Source organism: Mercenaria mercenaria, chromosome 2 (assembly GCF_021730395.1).
Source record: "Mercenaria mercenaria strain notata chromosome 2, MADL_Memer_1, whole genome shotgun sequence".
Classification (NCBI taxonomy): domain Eukaryota; kingdom Metazoa; phylum Mollusca; class Bivalvia; order Venerida; family Veneridae; genus Mercenaria; species Mercenaria mercenaria.
The window spans coordinates 56,666,777-56,685,782 of record NC_069362.1 but is presented as its reverse complement, the minus strand read 5'-3'; the positions used below and the strand labels follow the sequence as shown (position 1 = coordinate 56,685,782).

Here is a 19,006-nt window from a genome sequence, read left to right as displayed (position 1 = left end):
AATCTTTATCTCAAAAGGTTTTGTCAAAATGTGGACTGGTACGAAAAACTTTACCAAGGTGTGACGCCGACACAGATGCTGACACCATGGTGAGTAGGATAGCTCTACTTATTCTTTGAATAGTCGTGCTAAAAATCCAAATTTCCAACTGTTTTCTGATCTTTTGGTATAATTTATAATTCCCTGACCTCAGGGTAAAAAAAAGATCCAAAGTGCCCTGATGTTTCAAGCTGAGTGGCAATCCAACAGAGAAATATATATATAGATGTCATGAAACTATTTCATATCAGAAATGGCTGCTGCATGCATAGTAGTTATGATACTTTAAGTGGTGTCTTTTAAAAACTGATGTATTCCTTTAAAAGACAAATTAAAACCAGGAACAAAATCACAGTTGTTTTGTTCTCATTGATACGAGCTATTAGAAAAATCTAAATTCCAGAAAATCAAGGTAGTTTAAAAACTTACTTGTCATTACAGTTGAATGATATAGTATTGATAGGTATAAGATTTTCAGTGTTTTCTGCAACTTCTCTGAGAACAAGGGAGGTGCTAGTGTCAGGCTTGCCATCAGTCAACAAATACACAGAGTCTATCTCCGGGTCATCAAATGCAAGCTGAAATTGTATATATACATACATATCATACAATATTATATTATTGATAGAAAGTACCTCAATTAGTCATACAGTACTCAATGCAAAACTTTCTTTTGGTGTAGTAAGTATTACATTACTTCTGCACAGAAGCCATATTGGTTTTTACTACTTCCTATACTTTACTTTTGATATCTCTTTCCCATCATCTACACAGCTTTCTGCGGGATAGACTTTAAAATTTTATCAGCAAAGAATGACTGCAATGTGATTTATTTACTCTTTCAAACTTATTTTTGTGACTTTACTATACAAGGTGTAAAGGGTCAGCTCTCTAAATAATACTAGAAATTATGTCCATAGGACACAGACACCCCAACATACTGTGCCATTCTCTATATAGCAAAATCCATCAAAGAGCCATAACTGCAATAAAAATATTCACAGAAAAAATTCCTTTCTTTGTGGTCATCTGCACATCAAGCTTGTTCATATGTGAAAGTTTGAATCAAATCCAGCTAATAGTGCGTGAGGAGCTGGACACACAAAATATTTCTCTATATTCTTTCTATATAGCAAAATCTATCAAATGGCCATAACTGTGGTACAAAGAGTCACAGAAAAATCCTTCCTTTATGGTCATCTAAACATCAAGGTTGTTCATCTGTAAAACTTTGAATCAAATCATGCCAATAGTGTGGGAAGAGTTAGATACAAACGATTTCAGGACGGCAGCAATGCTATATGCGTAAAAAGTACAAGCACCATGAAAACTGCGTTGACCATTGACCAAGACTATTTCAAGAGGTTAAAAAAAGCTAGGAAAACTGTAAGTGAGTGGTTCATTCTGAAGACTATTTCAAGAGGTTGAAAAAAGCTAGGAAAACTGTGAGTGGTTCATTCTGAAGCTAGGAAAACTGTAAGTGAGTGGTTCATTCTGAAGCTAGGAAAACTGTAAGCGAGTGGTTCATTCTGAAGCTAGGAAAACTGTAAGCGAGTGGTTCATTCTGAAGCTAGGAAAACTGTAATTGAGTGGTTCATTCTGAAGCTAGGAAAACTGTAAGCGAGTGGTTCATTCTGAAGCTAGGAAAACTGTAAGCGAGTGGTTCATTCTGAAGCTAGGAAAACTGTAATTGAGTGGTTCATTCTGAAGCTAGGAAAACTGTAAGTGAGTGGTTCATTCTGAAGCTAGGAAAACTGTGAGTGAGTGGTTCACTCTGAAGCTAGGAAAACTGTGAGTGAGTGGTTCATTCTGAAGCTAGGAAAACTGTAATCGAGTGGTTCATTCTGAAGCTAGGAAAACTGTAAGCGAGTGGTTCATTCTGAAGCTAGGAAAACTGTAAGCGAGTGGTTCATTCTGAAGCTAGGAAAACTGTAATTGAGTGGTTCATTCTGAAGCTAGGAAAACTGTGAGTGGTTCATTCTGAAGCTAGGAAAACTGTGAGTGAGTGGTTCATTCTGAAGCTAGGAAAACTGTGAGTGAGTGGTTCATTCTGAAGCTAGGAAAACTGTAAGCGAGTGGTTCATTCTGAAGCTAGGAAAACTGTAATCGAGTGGTTCATTCTGAAGCTAGGAAAACTGTAAGCGAGTGGTTCATTCTGAAGCTAGGAAAACTGTAAGCGAGTGGTTCATTCTGAAGCTAGGAAAACTGTAAGCGAGTGGTTCATTCTGAAGCTAGGAAAACTGTAAGCGAGTGGTTCATTCTGAAGCTAGGAAAACTGTGAGTGGTTCATTCTGATCGGTTTCTGATTTTCATTAAGTTCCAACTTTATAAACATAAAGAGACTAAAAACACTTCATCTACCTCATACTGATAAATTAGAGAATTCTATAAATGTGTTGATATTTTACATGTAATAGTGTGTACCTGCAGTGCCTCCAGGGTACATGTATTACCACTAGCCTTGAGGGTTGATGCCCACTTGATGGCAGAATGACAATTCTCCTGGGTAGCTGGTTGTATATTGTCTTGCCATTTCTCACAATTGCCAGAAAATCTGATCAAATTAAACCTAGAAAACAACAAAAGTTATTATTGCAATAGTTGGAAGTTATTACTCTCTGTTATTTACTTCTAAATAGGTTTATTTTTTCCTGTCTGGTCTGTAACTGTCACCCATGAAGGGATTTCAATATTAATTGGCACAAACATTCCCCAAAATGAGACAACTTATAATGCTTAACAGCCAGACTCCTAGTTCAAAGGTCAAAATCACTCTCAGAGGTCAAATGTCTATTTTTTTCCCTGTCCTGTCAGTAACTCTATCATCAATCAAGAGATTCTAATATTGCTTGTCACTAATGTTCCCCAAAATAACATGAAATCCTATAGTTTCAAGAGTAGTCCAGTCACACTTTTGTGACAAACAGACCAACAGCCAGCCAGCCAGCCAACGAGACAAAACCAATATATCTCCCAAATATGGGGAGATATAGCTACAGTCACCGTGGCCCAGTGGTTAAGGCATCCGTATCGGGATCGGGAGGTCAAAGGTTCGAGTCCCATGGGGAGCATTCGTCCGGGGGATGTTTGTCATTGGACTCATTCCGAAAAGGCCAGTTCATGATCCACGAGCTAGTTAAATGAATGGTTACCTAACTCTATCTGCCTGGTGCCTGGCACAGTGGTAGGAGTTGGGAGGTAATTGGTATGCACAATAAAGGTGTCTCAGAAGCCAAACTGGCTGGCCCTTTCAATAGGGGTGACACTATAATAAACAAGACCATTACCTTTATCTTTTACAGTTATGAGTAAACCCAGCCCAAGAATGGCTTAAAAATTTACAGAAGCATCAGTTTCAAAGACAAGGCTGTAACATATAGGTACATACCGACAACCCTGCCTATACAATTGTTCCCAAATAAGTGAAGCAAGCTCTTTTTTCAGTTCCTCCATGTAGGGAACCATAGACCCTGATGTATCTATCAATATAGCACATTTCCTATGTACCACTGTTCCAAATACACGTCTACTACCTGAAATAACAATCAAACTTATGTATTGTATAATGTAGACCAATTTAAGAATTCTGGCTACCACTTCTGGTTGGTAACGAATTTACCACCTAATCATTATCTAAAAGTTGACATGTAAAACAGGACCAACTTGATACTTTATAAAGGTAGTGCTGCATATCTGATAAACCAGAAGGAATGGTGTAACTTCATTTATCACTTATCATTTTATTAGCAGGAAAAATCAAATTAAGACTATAAATACCATTAAGAGATAATACTGACCACTGAGAAGCCACTGTAGACGTTTGAGGTAACGTTTGAGAACTTTTTCCACTTGTTTCTCATAGTCCTCAAGCTCATGAGGCATCAACTGTAGATGTTTAACTGTACCCTTTATATTGATGCTTGGGAAGATATCACAGTATCTGCAGGTAAATACAAAAGCTTGTTCAACATCTCATGTAAGTTCAATTATGACCATTCTATTGTAGCATTTTTTTTCTTTTTTCACAAAAAGGATATTAAATACACATGTAAACTGAAGAACATTAATTCTTTTATGTCTATATAGAGCATTCTTATTTCATTTGAGCTGAATGTTTACTGCATGCAGTATGTCTTATTATTTGATATTTTGACTTCCAGAATGCAAACATCAGAATATGAAATTAATAGGAAAGAGCTGAAACAAGAGATCACAGAGTGATCTTGGCGCCCACCAATGTGCCATTTTTGAGTGTTCCAAACTTCAAGACTTATTGACTAGCTCATGGTCAAATTTAATTTCTGCACACAACACTGTGCATGTGGTCCAAATTCGAAAGCTGTAGCTTGAGAAATGTGAAAGTAGGTCACTAGATCAATTTCAAGGACAACGTTCTTTGTACACAAAACCATGCATGTGCATCAAGTTTGAAGGCTGTAGTTTGAGAAATTTAAAAGTAGGTCACTAGGTCAATCTTAAGGTCAAAGTTTATTTCAGTACACAAAACTATGCAAAAGGTCCAAATTTGAAGGCTGTAGCTTGAGAAATGTGAAAGTAGGTCACTCTAGGTCAAAATCAAGGTAAAATGTTATTACGGAATATAGAACTATGCATGTGGTCAAAATTTGAAGCCTGTACCTTCAAAAATGTGAAAGTAGGTCACTAGGTCAATGTAAAGGTCAAAGTTTGTTTCGGTACATAAAACCATGCATGTGGTCCAAATTTGAAGGCTGTAGCTTGAGAAATGTGAAAGTAGGTCACTGGGTCAAAATCAAGGTCAAAGTTCATTTCGTAACAAGAAACTATGCATGTGGTCCAAATTTGAAGCCTGTACCTTCAAAAATGTGAAAGTAGGTCACTAGGTCAATGTCAAGGTCAAAGTTTTTTTCAGTGCACAAAACTATACACATGTGGTCCAAATTTGAAGGTTGTAGCTACAGAAATGTGAAAGTAGGTCAAAATCAAGGTCAATTCATGTCAAGGTTCATCTTGCCACTCAAAACCATACATGTGGTCCAAATTTGAATGTTGTAGGTTATTGACAAGAAGTTCTTAAAAGTTTTTTCCTATATAAGTCTATATGAACCATGTGACCCCCAGGGCGGGGCCATATTTGATCCTAGGGGGATAATTTGAACAATTTTAGTAGAAGACCACTAGATGATGTCACATACAAAATATCAAAGCCCTAGGCCCTGTGGTTTTGGACAAGAGGTTTTTCAAAGTTTTTCTCTATATAAGTCTATATAAACCATGTGACCCCCAGGGTGGGGCCATATTAGACCCCAAGGAAATAATTTGAATCATCTTGGTAGAGGAGCACTAGATGATGCTTCGTACCAAATATCAAAACCCTAGGCTCTGTGGTTTTGGACAAGAAGATTTTCGAAGTTTTTCCCTATATAAATCTATGTAAATTATAGAAATAAACAAAGGGCCATAACTTACTAAAAAATTGTTGAACCAGTCTGATTTTCAGGGGGACACAACTAGGGTACCAATACATCATTCTGACAAAGTTTGGTCAAAATCCCCCTGGTAGTTTCTGAGGAGATGTGATAACGAGAAATTGTTAACGGACGGAAGGACGGACGGACGGAAGGACGACAGACCACGGACGCAGAGTGATTTGAATAGCCCACCATCTGATGATGGTGGGCTAAAAAGCAGACAAAGAAGAAAACAAGAGCACTGCCTTGCGGGTGCAGATGCTCATCTGATTTTTTTGTCTCTGTATATTGTCCTACCATGATTTCTAAGTACAAAAAGGGCCATAATTCTTGCAAAAAGCAATGTAGAGTTATGGTACTTGTTGTACAGAGTCAGATTTTAATGGCGAATAACTGCTCCAAGTTTTAAAGCAATAGCTTTGATCGTTAAGGAGAAAAGTTGACCTAAACATAAAACTTAACCAAGAAATCTGATATTTTCTAAGTCCAAAAGGGGCCATAATTCTTGCAAAAAGCAGGATGAAGTTATGTTTCTTGCTGTACAGAATCAGCTTTTGATGGTGAACAAGTGTTGCAAGTTTTAAAGCAATAGCTTTGATAGTTTAGGAGAAAAGCTGACTTAAACACAAAACTTAACCAAGAAATCTGATTTTCTAAGTCCAAAAGGGGCCATAATTCTTGCAAAAAGCAAAATGGAGTTATGTTTCTTGTTGTACAGAGTCAACTTCTGATGTTGAACAAGTGTTGCAAGTTTCAAAGCAATAGCTTTGATAGTTTAGGAGAAAAGTTGACCTAAACATAACACTTAACCAAGAAATCAGGTATTTTTTAAGTCCAAAAGGGGGCATAATTCTTGCAAAAAGCAGAATGGAGTTATGTTTCTTCCTGTACACAGTCAGCTATTGATGGTGAACAAGTGTTGCAAGTTTTAAAGCAATAGCTTTGATAGTTTAGGAGAAAAGTTGACCTAAACATAAAACTTAACCAGGCAACGCCAACGCCAACGCAGACGCCGATCAAGTGATGACAATAACTCATCATTTTCTTTTCAAAAAATCAGATGAACTAACTAGATGACTGTGTGTCCATCTATAGAACACTGGTCCCCCTACTTCCTATCACTGTACATGGATTCTTGACACTATGTCAAAGACCTTAACTCTGGCCTAGCTGAATGACATCCAAGAGAGAACACCAGGTGCACAACATTACATGCTACACAATATTCTAATATTTTATGACTGTAAGTCAGTAACCTGACACAAACTTTTATGCCCTTAGTTTATATCTATGACTAAATATAGATGGATGCTCCCCAAAATATGATTACTGCATGTTAAAAGAATAAATTTAAAGTGGAATTCACTGACTGGGCACATATAGTTTACTAGTGTTGAATAATCAAAGGGCAATATCTTACTGAAAAATCATCCCACCGGAACATGAAGATAATGTGCGCACCTCTTCTTAAGAGTGAAGCATTATATGAATTTTCACTGTATTCCAGCAAGTGGTTGCTGAGAAATACTCCTGACTAGGATGGCACTATAATCTACTAATGTTGAGTAATCAAAGGGCAATAACTCGGTGAAAATCATCTGATCAGAACACAAAGACAATATGTGCATCTCCTCTTGAGAGTGAAGCTTTCTATGAATTTTTATGAGTTCCAGCCAGTGGTGGCCGAGGAACACTCTGGACAAGAAATAGTAGTATAGTATACTAATGTTGAATAATCAACTGCACACCCACAGTACCAAATGAAAGAAACCATGTAATTAATTATCTATTTCAATTTAACTATGTCAGTAAATGTGAAAAAATGATTTAAAGAACTAAAAAAAATTATCCACAATTTTATGTATGTACCCCTATAAAAGTCTAATCAATATTTATAGGGGAAATAAGCACAGATTTCTTATCAATGTTTGTAGGGGAAATAAGTACAGATTTCTAATCAGGGTTTCTAGGGGAAACAAATGAATAAAGTATTGGCATGTAATACAAAGTCTCCTACTGAAAGGCGACTCTAATGTATCTCAACTGCAGTATAACATAATATATTCTGATATCTGTTAATGATGTATAGACAATATCGCACTATATATAACATATTTTATAACACACAATGTTTGGATTACAATATCTACCGTTGCCGGTGGGAAAATAAGAGAACAAGAGCTGTCTGAAAGACAACACACTCCACTATTCAGCGATTTGACAGTAAAATGAATTTATATCTAAATAAGAGACTTTTACTTTAAAAGGAAGATACCCAAAGATATAAAAAGACCCTACTACTCAGAGGGGTTAAAGGTAAAGTATGAAATGGGTATAATTCTGTCAAAAATAAAATTAGAGTTATGGGGATTGTTACCACACATGCAGATGAAATATTTTTAATTTCAAGTCATTATCTTTTAAAGTACCAAAGATATGTCTATAAACAAAGCTTTCGAAAAATTAACATAAAAATAATTCCAAGTATAACAACTTGGCGACCTTTACCTTAGGTATAATGGGCCCAGCCCCTGAATGTACTTTGTATGCTGGACAATGTTAATGTGAAGTTACAGTAAGATACAGAGTTTCCACTGGCCCTAATTTTTTTCCCCGCCACAAAATATTGATGTCAATGACACAGGGGGAAGGGGTGTCCAGGGGGTGTATTCTCAACACACTGTGCATGTTGCAACAATTTGTCATTTTTACAGTTTTTTTTCATTATTTGATGGTAAATATTTTTTTGGGGGGTGGGGGGGGGGGGGGTAGGGGGCTCTCCCCTTGGAAATTTTTGAAATACATGCATGAAATGGTGGCCTTTGGTGCATTTTTACGTCCAAAATTTTGAGGTAATTGAGAGGTTAGTACCCTTGAGAAGGGGTGGGGTGTCAGGGAGCTCTCCCCCTGGGAAATATTGAAATACAGACATGAAATGGTGGCCTCTGGTGAATTTTTAGGTCCAAAATTTTGAGGTAAAGGAGGGGTTAGTACCTTTTTTATGAGTGGGGGGGGGGGGGGTCAGGGGGTTTTCCCTCTGGAAAATTATGAAATACAGGTATGGAATGGTGGCCTCTGGTGACTGTTTCTTGGTCTAAATTTTGAGAAAATTTAATCTCTGAATAACCAAAATTTTCACTGGAATTTGCCAAAATCAATCTACGATCATGATTTAAAAATTATTGGAAATTATCGCGGATGTCCCGTCAGTTGTTTATTCCGAAGTTTTGCTACAAAATATAACTTTGAAATGGCTACTTTGATACTACTTTCGTGATTCCGCTTGTAAAAACACTGCCGTGAAATGTATTACTGATGTGCGTTTTTCATTTAACACCTGTCATTGCCTTTTACGTCAGTCAATGAAACATGATTTTCATTTCTTTAAATACTTCAATCAACGATGACATGTAAAGGTGGAGCTAAATAATTTAGCCGACACGTTCTACATCCAAACCTGTCGTTGGTTTATCGCATGTTTAAATTAAAGTCAAAGATCAAGAGACATGTGGCAGCGTTATGTAATGGATGTTGAAGCGCTAATTCCTCCGTTGGTGACACGCTGTGTATTGTGTATTATGAACGGAAACGGCCGCAGGTAATACTGATTTTTAGGCTAGATAGAGAGTACTTTAGACAAAGAAATACACATTAAAAAATACATTTATGGTAAAATATTTTTCTGCCACTTTTTTATTTTTTCGCCATTGGCGTATTTGGCAAATTGCAGCGGAAACCCTGACGATATGAGCAATAGTAACAAAGAAATGACAGAACAAGAGCTGTCTCCATAGGATGACACATGCCACCGATGGCACTTTGAATGAATAGTTATGGCCGATGTTAGAGTTTAGGACCTTTGACCTACGGACCTGGGTCTTGCGCGCGACACGTCGTCTTACTGTGGTACACATTCATGCCAAATAATTTTAAAATCCATGCATGAATGACAAAGATATGGACCGGACACGCCCATCAATGCACTATCATGAAATATGACCTTTAACGTCTAAGTGTGACATTGACCTTTGAGCTACGGATCTGGGTCTTGCGCGTGACACGTCGTCTTACTGTGGTACACATTCATGCCAAGTTATTTGAAAATCCATCCATGGATGACAAAGATATGGACCAGACACGAATGCACTATCATGAAAAATGACCTTTAACGTCTAAGTGTGACATTGACCTTTGAGCTACGGACCTGGGTCTTGCGCGCGACACGTCGTCTTACTGTGGTACACATTCATGCCAAGTTATTTGAAAATCCATCCATGGAAGACAAAGATATGGACCGGACACGAATGCACTATCATGAAAAATGACCTTTAACGTCTAAGTGTGACCTTGACCTTTGAGCTACGGACCTGGGTCTTGCGCGCGACACGTCGTCTTTAACTGTGGTACACATTCATGCCAAGTTATTTGAAAATCCATCCATCGATGACAAAGATATGGACCAGACACGAAAATTGCGGACAGACTGACAGACTGACAGACCGACAGATGGTTCAAAAACTATATGCCTCCCTTCGGGGGCATAAAAACAAAGGTTGTCAAAAAACTTAAATCTTAAAAGTAACCTAAGTAAAAAGCCTTGGTGACCTTGACCTTGGGCATAATGGGCTCAGCCCCTGTACATACTTTGTTCTTACGCTGGACAATGTTTATGTGAAGTTACAGTAAGATATAAGCAATAGTAACAAAAATATGACAGAAAAACAAAGCTTGCCGAGAAACTTTAACCTTAAAAATAACCCAAGTATAACACCTTGGTGACCTTGACCTCGGGTGTAATGGGCCCAGCCCCTGCACATACTTTGTTTGTATGCTGGACAATGTTTATGTGAAGTTACAATAAGATATAAGCAACAGTAATAAAGATATGACAGAAAAACAAAAGTTGCCCAAAAACTTTAACCTTAAAAATAACTTAAATATTAAATTGCATTTTGTACTTATTATGCAATAATAATACAATGTCACTAACACATGTTTTCTCATGGAATGGCCCAATATATTAAAACTCTTTCTTAAATTGAATTGCAAGAATTTAAGCACGTGCAAAATTGTCCTTTTTTTGCTGTTTGCATGAAATTTCATGCCAGCGAATTTAAATGATATCACAGTAATTAAGATTTATAATCAAGGTTTCTAAGGGAAATATGCACAGATTTCTAAGCAGGGTTTCTAGGGGAAATAAGCACAGAATCCTAATCAGGGTTTCTCGGGGAAATAAGCACAGAATCCTAATAAGGGTTTCTAGGGAAATAAGCACAGAATCCTAATCAGGGTTTATAGGGGAAATAAGCACAGAATCTCCTAATCAGGGTTTCTAGGGGAAATAAGCACAGAATCCTAATCAGGGTTTCTAGAGGAAATAAGCACATAATCCTAATCAGAAATAAGCACAGAATCCTAATCAGGGTTTATAGAGGAAATAAGTACAGGATCCTAGCCTAGGGGAAATAAGCATAGCATCATTATAACTTGACAGTCATAAAGTTATTTGAAATAAAAGTATATACATGTGTTTGTTTTAGATTCAGTATATTTATCTGTGAAAACAATGCAGAAACCAGCAAAACGCAAAATTTCCAAGGAAATTATTCTGGATAATATGAAAAAGATTTGACTACCTAACAATAGAAATCTCACCTGGAATGTTGTCTCTCATACACCTTAGAACTGCCATAATGTTTTTTTTTGTTATAATTTTATCAATTAAATATGAAAAAACAACTTTACATGTGTAAACTAGAGCTATCACTAAGGGCAATTAATACCCCTCACCTGGATACAGCAGAGAAAGTAAAATGCTGTGATCATGACAACTGACCTTCAACTGTAACCTTGACCTTGGACCCAGTGACTTAATTAATATACTATGTAAATTGTCTTAATGAGGTTAATTGATGCTTGTGTTATGAAAATCTTTCCAGTCCTTAGGAAGATAAAGACCAGACACAGATATAAGCTGTTTGATATTTCCCTCTAAGTGTGATCTTGAGCTTATATTTAGTGACCTGGGTCATATGCTCTGCATGTCATCTTGATGTGGTAAATAGCTGGTGCTAGTTTTATGAAAATCTTTCAAGTGGTTTGGATGATATGGAGTGGATACAAAGTTAAGTTATTTAACTATTGACCTATAAATGTGACCTTGACCTTTGACCTTGGTTGTTTGCTCTTCATGTCTTCCTGGTGTGATAGATAACTGATGCTAGTTTTATGAAATGTTCGTAGAGGTTTAGAACATATGGACAGGATATAAGTTTGAGCTATTTGACCATTAAACTACAGGAGTTACCTTAACTATTTTCCCAATGGTGAGGGAGATACAGAGCAGACAAACAGTTTAAGTTAGTTGGTGAGGTAAACAACTAATGTTAGCTATATGAAAATCTTCTGAGTAGTTTAGACAATATGGTGTGGACATAAGTTATATATTTGAACTTTGACCTGCAAGTGTGACCATGACCTTTGACATAGTGACCTGGGTTGTGAGCTGTGCATGTAAAAAATTGATGATGATTTTATGAAAATCTTCAAAGCAGTTAATGTGATATGCAGCAGACACTATGGACAGTCAGACAGACCAATGGACAGACATGTGTGACTCCAATATAAGCCCCAAATACTTTGTATCTAGAGTTATAATTACAGTTAATATTTAAATGGGAAAGGCAAATGACTGAACAAAGATCAATGAATAAATACATCATCAATAAAAGATATAAACAATTGTTACAAATTTAAAAATGCTTGCAGAACTGTATTCTTTTGTATTTCCCTAATGGCGACTATACATGATTTGCATGAAGAAAATGAGAAATAAAAGTATGTAGTTGTAAATTGACAGTGACACATTATTAGGCCAAGACAATTTTGTAAATGAATGTAGCATAATGAACTGTACTTGATGTACTGAGATTAGACAACACTTTTTAAGATAGTCATTTATGTATGTTGCTAAAACTATACTGAAAGAGACTGACTGAAGTTTGCAGAAATTGTGAAAACATTAAAGCAAGTAGGGCCTAAAGTGTCCACCTGTCATCTTGCAGTATAGCTGTCCTACACCAGTATTATCAGAATGATTTTCATGAAGTTCATGTTGGAAGATAAAGTAAGTTGCCAATTCGTGGTCCGTCTTTAAAGAACATTAAATTCTAATATAACCAATGGGAGGTATATGGTAAATACAATTTTTGTTTCAATATTAATGGATACACAATATCCATATAATAATTATATTATATAATACATACTTGGCAGAGAATTTCCTATTCTGAACTGACACATGATGATATAGTATATGTATATATACTTGGACAGACTTGTCTATTTCGAACTGACACATGAGGATATAGTCTATTTTGAATTGACACAAGATAAGACAATATAAGAATATACATACTAGACAGATAACTGTCTATTTTAAATGAATAATGATGAGATAATATATGTATAAATACTAACAATGGCACCAACTTGTCTGTTTCAAAATGACACATGCTAATATATATGTATAAATAGTCAGCAGAGACGTATCTAATTTTAAATGATACATAATAAAATATATGTATACATACTTTGCAGAGACTTGTTTATTCAGTGTTTTTACACTATCTTCTACATGTTTGCAGTCAGGTCCTGACACCAGCTTTGTGAGGTCTAATTTCAATTTTGACAGACTGTATAGTCGCAACCACTGAAATATTCAAATACAGTCAACCAATGAAATATTCAAATACAGTCAACCAATGAAATATTCAAATACAGTTTAAGCAGCCAGTGTTTAGGCTTTGGACTCAAATTTCAAATTGGAAAACCTGTTTTACAAAGTCTGTCCTTGATTTCTCACAACAGAATTAACACAATAGAAACTAGAGATCGTTTTTCATGAAAAACATATGTCTCCCACCACTTGCCATGCAGAAACTGCAAAAAGCCATAAAATAAGGGCTACAACTCCAGGGAAAATCACTGAACCACAACATTCCAACAATGTACACAACTAGGCATGGTAATGGTAACTCCTGTTAAGTTTGGTAAAACTCCAACCAGTGGTAGAGGAGAAGTATAAAGAATTTAACAAATCAAGGGTCATGACTCTGCTGAAAATCATTTAATCCTGACATGATGATAATATGCACAGTTATGCTTTACACTAATCACTCATGTGGTTTGGTGAAATTCAGCCTAACTGTATATAGCAAGCAGTGTAAACACAGTAAAATATGATAAAGCAAGGGCCAAAGCTCTGGTGAAAATCAATGGACCAGAACATGCCAATGATAACTAGGCTTAGTATTGATAACTCCAGTATGGTTTGGTGGAAATCTGCCCAATGGTGAAAGAAACGTTATCAAACTAGGGCTCATAGAACATGAAATGCCCCCATGATGCATTCAGTAACTGCACAAGGAACAGAAATAAATTGGCCACTGTGCACTGGACGTTTGACGTACTGACCTCCACTCAATAATTATGGGTCATTTACCAGTCATAAGTGACCTCTGTATCAAACGTGATCTTAGACAAAAGCATTCTCTAGTTATTCGGCAAAAAAAAATTCTACTGTTCTGGGTCAATGTGACCTTGACCTTTGACCTACTGTCCACAAAATCAATAGTGTTCATCTGCTGGTCATGATCAACATCAATATTTAGGTAGTTCTGCATGTTTGGGTCAAAAAAATTTCTACAATGTAGAATTTGATTTAACCCTGATTGTTCAAATCTTCAAAATATACTTGCATAACACAGCAAATAAATAAGATAGGGTCATGTGCTTGATTTTTTGCTAGACTGATTTGAAAAATCTGGACCTCATGCAATTTTTCTTAATAGGAGTCTATGGGAAAATCATAACTTTAATAACTTTTTCATGAACAGAAATTTTTCTACAATGTAGATTTTAATGAAACTTCATTCAGTTGTAAATAAACATATAGCCTATAATGTGGCAAAATAAAATGTACCTCTTTAGTTGTCATTTGATCTTCTGAGTCTGGCAGAGTAGGGTGTGCAACACTTTTCCTGACTGGTCGAGGGGCTGGATACTTCCTAAACACAGTTCCAGTGCCATCCCCAGACCGGGTCTTTCCAGAGTCCAAGAAAAAACTAGACTTCAAAAGTTTCTTTTTCTTCACCCTATCTAGAGGGTCCCTAGCTGTGGCAGGCCTATCTTTTGATCCTGAAACAAAACACACCACTTATATAGTGATAAAAGCTCAATTTAGCCATATGTGAAAAATGGTAATCTGCCCAAAACCCCAGAAAATTCCTAAACCAGAGGGCCATAGTGGCTTTAGTCACTCATCTGAGATCTGAGATTCAAAGTTTGTTTAAAAAGTGTTTGTTTTTTTGTTTTTGGTATTGGATCATGCCAAAAAAACAATCATGAAACAAATTCAAAACAGGGCCAGTGTTTTCTGTTTAAGTTCCACTTGATATGGGCTGGTAAAGTGAGTTAGGGTTGGGTGTGAATGATGACATAGGATACTGAGAAACAATATCAAGAATAAGTAAAAACATTACTGAGAAGGGGAGATGGTAATGTGGGCAGTTGGGATGATGTTATACTTAGAGACAATATCAAGACACACAAGAAACTATATGTAAATATAAGTAAAGAGAATTTATACGAACTACCCTCCACTGCAATATACCAGACCAGTTACGGCAACGTGTCTAGCAATATATATATATATATATTCTGCCTGTGTGTGGTTGGGGGTGAGGGGGTGGTGGGTGGAATAAGGCTTGAAAAAACTATGGTAGAGTGTTATCTAAACAAAATTTATAAACATTAGTTTGAATTCAGACCAGCAGTTTCAGTGGAGTAGATCTTTAAAGTTTTTCGTATCTATACAGAAACAACTAGCCTCATCCAAGGCAGCCATGTTTTTTTAAAAAAATCACTGTCACTGGGCCAGCTCTATTTAAGAATTTTAAGTACAACTATGTATCAAAATTTGGCCAGGTACCATGGTGGCTGTTTTTTTTACCAAAACATAATGATCTGAATGAATTAGTAGTCAGAGTCATTTATGGATTGCTATGAAATTATTTTTAAAATCAGGCTGGCAGTTTGAGAGCATGAGATTTTCAAGAGAGAACAAGTTTTTTTTAATGAAACAGAATGAATGAAAGAAATTGGTAGAGTCCCCGAGCAACACTGTTGTAAAATTATTTTGAAATCATTGGCCTGCAGTTTCAGAGACGTTACTAAGATTTTCAAAGTTTTCTATACAGACATATAGGGAAAACTAGCCCATCCCCTGGTAGCTATATTTTTAAAGAAACAGAAGGATTTGAAGGAATTAAGTAGTCAAGTCATCCATGAAACATTTCTGTATATTTATTTCAAAATTAAGCCAATAGTTACTGAGGATTTAAGTTTTTACTTTTGTTGCCGTGGCAACAAGAATTATGCAGGGATGACCTACAACATTTGGAAGAGTCAAGGAATATTCCTGTGAAGTTAGGCTGAAATTGGCTTAAAGGTTTATGCGGAGATGTTGAATCATCACAACGACTATATGCCTATATTCCAAGTTTCAAGTCAATACCTTTAATACTTTTAAAGTTATGCCCGAGACAGGAACTATGAGGGACAGTTTTGACCTTTTAGCTCAGTTTGTGACCTGCACATCGTCTTACCACCATCTACCTAACATGCCAAGTTATGTCAATATCTTCAATGGTTATAAAGTTATGCTCGGGACACAAATTATGATGGACGGACGCACACGCCATCACATATTAATACGTTCGCTTTTTCAAAATGGGCATATCAAAATAAAAGGTGTGGAAATGCTTCAAAAGATAAAATAACATCAAACAAATAATAATACTTTTAAAGTTATGCCCGAGACAGGAACTATGAGGGACAGTTTTGACCTTTTAGCTCAGTTTGTGACCTGCACATCGTCTTACCACCATCTACCTAACATGCCAAGTTATGTCAATATCTTCAATGGTTATAAAGTTATGCTCGGGACACAAATTATGATGGATGGACGCACACGCCATCACATATTAATACGTCCGCTTTTTCAAAATGGGCATATTAAAATAAAAGGTGTGGAAATGCTTCAAAAGATAAAATAACATCAAACAAATAAAAATAAGAGAATGACTTCAAAAAAGTGAAACTCTGAAAAAGGTTGTTTTTTTGGCTAGCTCTCTTATTATTTTTGTTGATCCCATATATATGTTCACCATAGGATACTGTAAGCATAGAAATATTCGTGGGCTTCAAATTTTTGCGATATTTGCGGAGATTGACAGTCCGCGAATTCATGATTACCACGATTATTTCTACACAATTTCTATTTATAAGTCATAAATCTAACAGATGATCTTTGGAAGTGTAAATCTAACAGTTGATCTTTGGAAGTGTAAATCTAACAGTTGATATTTGAAAGTGTAAATCTAACAGTTGATCTTTGGAATGTAAATCTAACAGTTGGTTGATCTTTGGAAGTGTAAATCTAACAGTTGATCTTTGGTAGCATTGATCAAACATTTGATCTTTGGAAGTGATAATCAAGCAAAGAGTAAATCAAACAGATGATCTTTGGTAGTTTAAATCAAGCAGTTGATTTTCTGGTAGTGTTAAGCAGATTGTCTTTGGATCTGTAAATCAAAAAGCTGACTTCAGTTCAAAGATAGTTACTGGAACAATACTTACGCATAGGTAACATGGTTTCACTACCAGATGCTTTAGCACTTGAGGGCCGCTGACGTGACTTCATTGTACGTGATTCACCCTCTTCTACATCCTCTGCCTCATACTGAAAATACATTAAAACTGCTTGTCATTTCAACGATAGCATATGAAAAATGTTTCCATAACTTTGTTCATTTTAACTTTTGCAGACAAACCTTTCTTCAAAATACTCTTCATCAGCAAAGAGTCATGCAGTGTTCTTTTACATGGATGTATGTAATTTTGTATTTGTGAACAAAGTTTACTTTTTAATCATTCTAACTGAAACCATTTCTAATATCATTTTCACAAAAATCAATTAAACATCTTGAATAGGTTTAAAGTTGTGGTCTAGAAACAAAATACAAAGGACTGATTTGAAATCAGTTTGTGACCTTGACCTTTGACCTACCAAACAAGGTCATGTGCTGAATACTACGGCACAAAAATATAAAATTATGAAAGTGTTGTGTTTTTTTGCTCCGAACACAAAATATGACAGACAGATCTGACCTTGCTGTGGCACTGACCTTTGACCTACAGACCTGGTTCATGCACTCTGCACATCAACTCCTTGCCACCTACCTATATCCCAAGAATGAAGTCAATACCTTGAATGGTTATTAAGCTATGCTGCAGACACGAAATAGGAAGAAAAAATTTGACCTTTGAGCTCCATTTGAGTTCAAAACTGGCATATAACCTGTCAGAATGAACTTAACTGTGCTTTATAAATAATCATATTGTAAGATATATGATATTAGCGCAGACCTAATGTCACCTTTGAAAACTGGCAGTTTTTTGTAGCATTGCTTCCTTTTCCTTTCAAACACATACAAGTATGATCAAGTTTTAATAAGTGGTTACATGAAAACTTAATTGTATTTCCCTAATGCTGCATTTACACTTAGCCACGATTCCAATGATTTAAAGAAAAGCTCGGAGCTCCACGATTTATTGCACAAATTTTGTATTACTATGCTTTTCTACACTTTCTTATGCTTTCAGTACGTTTTGTTACTACCTGCAGCGTTTTATCATGAAACCAACATGATTCTGGTAGACATCTGCCACGAATTTCATCACGTTCTCTCAAGTTCTCTTACGATAACCACAATATGCTATCACGTTTTTTCACGTTCTGTTTAGATCCCTCACGTTATCAAGTTTTGTTATGCTCTCCTACAAATCATGGCCATGACTTGAGCAATTTTCGTGTACAGGGCAGGATAGAAGAGAGAGGAAGGAGAAGATGAAATAGAAAGCCTAAGACCTGCTGGGTGAGACCACAGTCAAGTGGAAACTGAAGGCACCAACTCGGACAATACCTCAACTTTTCAACACAGAACTCAGACGTTAAGATGTTGGCTCCAATGTCAACTATGTCAGGATACCTCTAGATCTATTTGAACTTCAGGAATGGTGTTTCCAAGTTCACCAAGATCCCCTACGATGGAGCATCAAGGTCTAAGGTGCTACGTTAAGGTCTGTTAAGCTGCATTATACAATTTCCACGTTCTATCACGCTTTCTCAAGATTTAAGATAAATAGGGATAATCGTGGCTAAATTTTTGACTGTCAAAAACTTTGTCACGATCCTTACAATCATCACGATTCCACCAAGATTCCTCAAGATCACCAGTATTTGATCCCACGAGCCCCCACGCTCACCATGCTTCTCTCAAATCAAGTACATCGTGGAGATCATGGCTAAGTGTAAACGCAGTATAAGCTCTTATAATATCAGAACATCAACGAATGCATATTAACATTAACTAGAAATTGTTTTTCATGAA

The 19,006-nt window shown here is 36.3% G+C and overlaps 1 protein-coding gene across 5 annotated transcripts in view; it reads right to left on the bottom strand.

Moving 5' to 3' along the window:
* Nucleotides 1–19,006, bottom strand: part of LOC123564000 (von Willebrand factor A domain-containing protein 3A-like) — a 74,598-nt gene that overhangs the window by 13,081 nt on the left and 42,511 nt on the right. For 4 of the 5 annotated variants that reach the window (XM_053536654.1, XM_053536655.1, XM_045357239.2 and 1 more), the window contains 8 exons: nt 17,193–17,295; nt 14,476–14,690; nt 13,085–13,203; nt 11,148–11,177; nt 3,837–3,979; nt 3,428–3,572; nt 2,464–2,608; nt 469–617 (listed from right to left, as the gene is read on the bottom strand). In XM_053536654.1, coding sequence (XP_053392629.1) covers nt 469–617; nt 2,464–2,608; nt 3,428–3,572; nt 3,837–3,979; nt 11,148–11,177; nt 13,085–13,203; nt 14,476–14,690; nt 17,193–17,295 — 1,049 coding nt within the window. The remainder of the gene's footprint in view (nt 1–468; nt 618–2,463; nt 2,609–3,427; nt 3,573–3,836; nt 3,980–11,147; nt 11,178–13,084; nt 13,204–14,475; nt 14,691–17,192; nt 17,296–19,006) is intronic. The other variant, XM_045357240.2, reaches the window with a different exon arrangement.